This window comes from Mandrillus leucophaeus, unplaced genomic scaffold (assembly GCF_000951045.1).
Source record: "Mandrillus leucophaeus isolate KB7577 unplaced genomic scaffold, Mleu.le_1.0 Scaffold186, whole genome shotgun sequence".
In the NCBI taxonomy this organism is placed as follows: domain Eukaryota; kingdom Metazoa; phylum Chordata; class Mammalia; order Primates; family Cercopithecidae; genus Mandrillus; species Mandrillus leucophaeus.
In genome coordinates this window covers 4,728,319-4,734,860 of record NW_012101876.1, presented here as the reverse complement: position 1 = coordinate 4,734,860, position 6,542 = coordinate 4,728,319, and the positions used below count along the sequence as shown (strand labels likewise).

Genomic DNA, 6,542 nt, shown 5'->3' with positions numbered 1-6,542 from the left:
CTGTCACTGATGGACATTTGGGTTGATTCCAAGTCTTTGCTGTTGTGAATAGTGCTGCAATAAACATACGTGTGCATGTGTCTTTATAGCAGCATGACTTATAATCCTTTGGGTATTTCCCCAGTAATGGGACGGCTGGGTCAAATGGTATTTCTGGTTCTAGATCCTTGAGGAATCGCTACAGTTTTCCACAATGGTTGAACTAGTTTACAGTCCCACCAACAGTGTAAAAGTGTTCCTATTTCTCCACATCCTCTCCAGCACCTGTTGTTTCCTGATTTTTTAATGTGAATCACATTTTTCTGATGTTTCTCCTGAGTAAGTAATCCTTATCAAAGAGATTTCAATGTGCAGTAAAAACCATCTCAATCTAAATGTTTCTTCAGGCTTGGCCATTGTGACTCTATTTCTGTCTCCCCTACCTATCCTATATATTAATTTAAAAACCTTCATTCTGGGCCTGGTGTGGTGGCTCACACCTGTAATCTCAGCACTTTGGGAGGCTGAGGTGGGCAGATCACGAGGGTGGAAGTTTGAGACCAGCCTGGTTGACATGGTAAAATGCTGTCTCTACTAAAAATCCCCAAAATTGGCTGGGCGTGGTGGTGTGCACCTGTGGCCCCAGCTACTTGGGAGGCTGAGGCAGGGAAATTGCTTGAACTTGGGAGGCAGAGGTTGCAATGAGCCAAGATCGTGCCATTGCACTCCTGCCTGGGTGACAGAGCAAAACTCCGTCTCAAGAAACAACAAAACAAACCTTCATCCTGACATTTTCTTTTCCTTATCAGTCATTAGTTTACCTCATGGGGCCACCCTAGCCCCTTATCTCTTCTTTTTACCTTGCTAAGGTGTCGGTTTTGACACTGGTAAAAGGAGGGAGTGAGAAGTAACAGTTTCCATAGCCGTTCTACTTCCTGCTTCCTACGGTTCTTCTAACTGCTTCTACCACTGCTACTCCCTCAATGCCAGCCCGCGTTACTGGGTGCCATGATAACAAGTCACTAAAGCTCACTGACCCATATTCCTCTGAAATGTCAGTGCATGGTATCTTCATTGGTCTGTCAGTGATCCCCTCGTTTGTCTGAGTGGAAAAAGAGGAACAAACAATCCCCCATTTTATGTTATCTCTGGTGCCAGTGGCTTTAGTGTCCTAAAGGTTAGGGGACAATCCTCTGTTCAAGAGATAAGCACTGCTAGTAGAAGGGAGAGCAGGCCAGAATCTCTGAAGTTCTTACCAGAAATAACAGCAGGACAACACCAGCTTCCGGTTTTTTGAAAGCCAACAACGACTTTACCACTGTAGTTTGTGATTTCCATATTTTTGACTATTCTTAAAACAAATTTGAGCAACAGATGTTATTCCTGTTTTATAGATAAGGGAATGGAGACACAAGGAAGGTAGTTAACTTGCTTATGTTCAGATAGTGCAGTAAGTTTCAGAGTTGGCATTTGAATCTAAACCTACCTGATTCCAAAGCCTACACTCCTACACTATGCTGTGTTGCCTCTAAAGTAAAATAGAGGACATAGAGCTAAGACTCAGAAGCTTGCTTGGGTTTTATACAGACTTAGGAAGAAGCCCATGTGCAGTTTATCTCCTCCAGCCCCTTACAAGCCTTTTCTCTACCTTCACTTCTTTTTGGTCCCTGTGCTACCTGAGTTTCTTAGGATTATTAGCAGAGACTTAGATCCAGGGGAGGCTTTGGAGATAGGAATTGAGTCCTTGTTTCTTTCTTTCTTTCTTTCTTTTTTTATTGAGATGGAGTTTGTTGTTGCCCAGGCTAGAGTGCAATGACACGATCTCGGCTCACCACAACCTCCACCTCTCGGGTTCAAGCGATTTTCCTATCTGAGCCTCCCGAGTAGCTGGGATTACAGGCATGTGCCGCCAGGCCTGGCTACTTTTGTATTTTTAGTAGAGATGGGGTTTTTCCATGTTGGTCAGGCTGGTTGTGAACTCCCAACCTCAGGTAATCTGCCTGCCTTGGCCTCCCAAAGTGCTGGGATTACAGGCGTGAGCCCCCGCGCCCGGCGAGTCCTTGTTTCTAATATCAGGGCTACAGAGCGAAGGGCCATATTTTTAGTTTTTGCAAGCGAGCAATATGAACACTCCTACATAATTTTTTTTTAGCTTACAGTTCTTCAGTGCTCTTCTATACGGGACTGTACTTGAGACACATCATGGGTAAAGTAAGCCTTTCTAGACAAGCCTAGCATTGTTTCTATGGGAAAATATGTTAGTAGTTCCAGCTAATAGACTTAACATACACTTTTGGAACATTATCCATATGGGAGTTGGAATCTGTACTCCAGATTTTCAGTAGAACTTACATTAAGAGACGACTCTTGGAAGGACTGTTTTCATTAGATCCATCTACAAGAGCTTCCTGTTTTATTTGTGTCCATTTAATCAGGTTCTAATAAATAATACAAAATGATTTCACTCCTTTAAAAAATGAGTTCCATTTTTAATGATTTTTATTTTTGTACTTTTTGACAGATTAGTATAAATACAGCTTTAAAATTCAAAAGCTATAAGAAGATACGTAATGCAATGTTAAGTTTTTATCTAATCCCTGCCCTCCAGCCATGCAGTTTCTCTCTCTGTCGATTGTGAATTTTATGTTGGGTGTTGAATTGCTTTGCAGTGTTGGACTTGTTCTGCTGCACAGTTACTTGGAATCAGTTTCATCCTTTTAAGCTTTGCTTTTAAGCTTTGTTAAGATAGGCTTAGGATAGGTCCAGACCAACCCTTAGTTGGTCAGTTTAGTCCCACTGCTAAGGACTTTTCAGAACATGATGCTTTGTGTATAGTAAGAGGTCTTTCACTGTTCCCAGCCTTGTGTTGTTCTTTCTATGGCCTCAGGTAGTTTCCTTATGCATACATAGTTTAATATTCAGCCAAAGACTTCAGGAGACCCTTCTGTAGCCCTCTGAAGCTCTCATTCTGTGCAGATCCCTCTTCTTCATTTCTCTGCCCCACAGAGTTAGCTTTTGTAGCTTTCTTGAACTCTGATGTGTCCTTGAAATCAGCTCTGTTTTATTCTATGTTCCTTCTGCCATAGCCTGGCAACTCTAGACAGTATTGCTGGGACAGTCATAGGACTCATTTTTAAATATTTTAGGCATTGTAGCCCTGTCTGCCTGTTTTCCCATGCCTGAAGTGTGTGTGTGTGTGTGTGTGTGTGTGTGTGTGTGTGTGTTTTGTATGGTTTGAAGTTGTTTAAAGTGGAAGGGTAAAACTAGTCTGGTCCCTGTGATGTCATCATGGTCAGAAGCTGAAGTCTGTGGGCATGTTTATGGACTTACACTAATATTGCACTTTCTTAGTTACCATAACTTAGGCTTGATCTTTGGTGGGAAAAAACATCTCCCAGCTTTTTTTTTTTCCCTTTCTTTTTCAACATTTTCTTGGCTATCCTTGGTTGTTAACATTTTTTTTTCTTTTTCAAGAGTTTCTTGGCTATCCTTGATTCTTAACATTTTCTTACACATTTTCCATGTGATTTTTTTTCATCAGCTTGTCACTTTATACAATAAAAATTTGTTGATATATTGATTGAGATTGCATTGAACCTGTAGAAGTCAGCTTGTCACTTTTGATTATTTTGAATGCTATTACAACTGGCAAATTAAAACATTATTTTGTTTGTAGCTGGTATATGGAAAAATTTTTATATTTCCTTTTATCCAGCAACCTCATAAAACTTATTAATTATAATAATTTGCTTGTACATTTTCTTTTGAACTTGTACATTCACAATTGTATCATGCATGAACAGTGACTATTTTATTCATTGTTTTTCCAATCTGAGTATCTTTGTTTTCCTTGCCTTTTTTAAATGACTAGGATATTTAGTATAGTGTTAAAGAGATTTGGTGTGAGCAGGCATCCTTGTTTTGCATATCAGAGGGAAAACTCAACATTGTACGATTCAGTGTGATTTTTGCTATCAGTTTTTTTGTACAATCTTTTGAACAGATTAAGGAAATCCTCTTTCTGGCTTGCTAAGATGATTATTGGAAGAATGCTAAATTTTATCAAATGTCTTTTATCTGTTGAGATTATTATATGGTTTTTCTATTCTGTTAATGTGTTGAAATATGTTGATTGATTTTTCATATTTTAAACTTACTTTATTCCCTGGATATTTGAAATAAACACAGCTTTGTCATATTGTATCTGTATATAAATGTAGTTTTAGAAAATAAATAAAATATAAATATATAAAATGTTTTTAGGTACACTGGATTTGGTTTGCTCCTACTTTAGTGGATATTTTTTCATTTGAGTTTATGAACAACCTTGTCCTATAGTTTCCTTTCTTGTAATGTTCTTGTCAATTTGTTTGTTTTTTCATGGTACAGTGCTAACATTTTTTTTTATTGAGATACAATTCACTACCATAAAATTCACTCTTGAAGTGTACAGCGTACTGCTTTTTAGTACATTCGCAAAGTTGTGCAACCATCACCACTGTTAAATTCCAGAACATTTTCATCACCCTGAAAAGAAACCCTGTATCCATTAGCAGTCGTTTTCTTTCACTTAGCCCCTGGCAATCGCTAATCTACTTTCTGTCTCTATGGATTGCTTAATCTGGACATTTCATATTAATGGAATCATGCAATATGTGGCCTTCTGTGTCTGGCTTCTTTCACGGATCTTAATGTTTTTAAGGTCCCCCTATGTTGTAGCATATATCAGTACTTCATTACTATTTATAGCCCTTACTGTGGCCCTCCCTTTTGTGGACTAAAACATAGACTAACAAAAAGAGAGCTCTTACTTTAGCTATAAAGTAGCTATTGTCTATTTAAAGCGAATTTTAGGAGGAGACATGAAAATAAACCAAGTGTTGCAAGTTAACACTGGGATTTAGTCAAGAATATGTCTATTATTATTGTACTTTAATGCAATTTCATTTCATGTTTTTTGGCTTTGTGCCCTCCTAGGGTTGGTTTTATCATAGTCTGCTGAGAATTGTGAATATGACTGTAAACTCTAGTGGGATTCTAGATTGAGGCCTCAGGAGAACTGACATTTTATTAAATGAATGTTTTTTATTCCTTTGCTTGATAAAAATGTACTAGAGGATTCTGTGGATGGTTGGAAAGAAAGACACGCAGAACTGCCACATTTTCCAGAATATTTAAGTTGCCAATGAATTAATTATTTAGATTGATTACTTAGTATTTGTCCGTTTCAAGTGCGCTAAGTATTTTAGGTGGATTAGCATGTAAATTTCACTATAATCTGATAAGATGGGTGCTAGTAATTATCTTTATAGATTAATAGAAGTGCACACATATAGTAAGTAGTAATTAGGGCTGGAATTTGAACCTAGGCAGTCTGACTTCAGCCATTATCCTAGATTGCTGCTGGATTTGTTGCTCAGATCTGCAGTTCAGGCAGCATTCCAATCAATCCTTTAGTTGCATAGTATATTTTATATATCATAGAATGCCTTTATATACTTATTCAATATACATTTCTCAACACAACCAGGAGCAAAGTTGAAGTCGGTACACTTTCTTTTGCTTAATATTATACATTCAGAGTTTTTGTTCAGATAATCTTTATTCAACAGTTGTATTTTAAATATTACTAGATATCACACGTTGTGTTCTTTGGAAATTCCAAAGATGAGTTATGTTTGAATACTGTCCTTTAGGAAGAAAGTTAAGATATAAATCATGATACAAATTACAAAGTGCCCTAATAGAATGTTCTGGGAGATCTTAGTAGTGACATGTCATTCTGTGTTGTTAACTGTATTTTTCACTTGCACTTGGTTGTTTCACCCTTCTGACTCTTTCAGTTTTAAATTGGGTGATTTGTCCCTTCAGTTGTTAGTCATTCTGAGGTCTGTTTTTATTACTTGTGAAAATAAACTAGAACATATGGTTTTATTTGGTTTTAGGGAATGACAGAGGAAGAGGAAGACAAACTTCTGGCACTGAAAGACTTCATGATGAAATCTAATAAAGCAAAGGCCAATATAGTGGACCAGAGCCATCTTCATGATAGTAGTCAGAAAGGTGTAATTGACTTGGCAGCTTTAGGCATAACTGGGAGACAAGTTGATCTTGTTAAAACCAAACAAGAACCAGATGACAAACGGGGTTAGTATGCTTGTTTGTGTGTGTGTAGCTTGTTGTTGTTAGTTATTTTGTAAGACTGTTTTTTAGCTAATTAATAATAAAAATCCCCATTTCACAGATAAATAACTTTCAAATACAGTGACTTCATTACTTAGCAGGGAGATTTTGGGGAAGAAAATTAGGGAAGCATACTAACAGTTAAGGAAGTAACTTGCCAGAATCACAACTCTGTGTGTGACAAACCAAGGTCTGATTCCAAAGCTCTTCTTTTACAATAAAATCACGTTGTCACCATGGAAGGGTTTGACTGAAGATGAAATTCTGTTTTTTAACCCTTTAACCAGCAACCCAAGAACAATAGTGTATGTAAAATGGTATCAAGTTTTCTAGTTCGTTATTAGTAGGTAATGCCCAATGAATTCAAAAGAAAGGTCTTG

The 6,542-nt window shown here is 37.5% G+C and overlaps 1 protein-coding gene across 1 annotated transcript in view; it reads left to right on the top strand.

Annotated features, from left to right (window-relative positions):
- PIK3R4 (phosphoinositide-3-kinase, regulatory subunit 4) overlaps window positions 1-6,542 on the top strand; it is a 72,330-nt gene that overhangs the window by 34,818 nt on the left and 30,970 nt on the right. Inside the window, exon 10 of the mRNA XM_011977966.1 lies at window positions 5,925-6,126. Coding sequence (XP_011833356.1) covers window positions 5,925-6,126 — 202 coding nt within the window. The remainder of the gene's footprint in view (window positions 1-5,924; window positions 6,127-6,542) is intronic.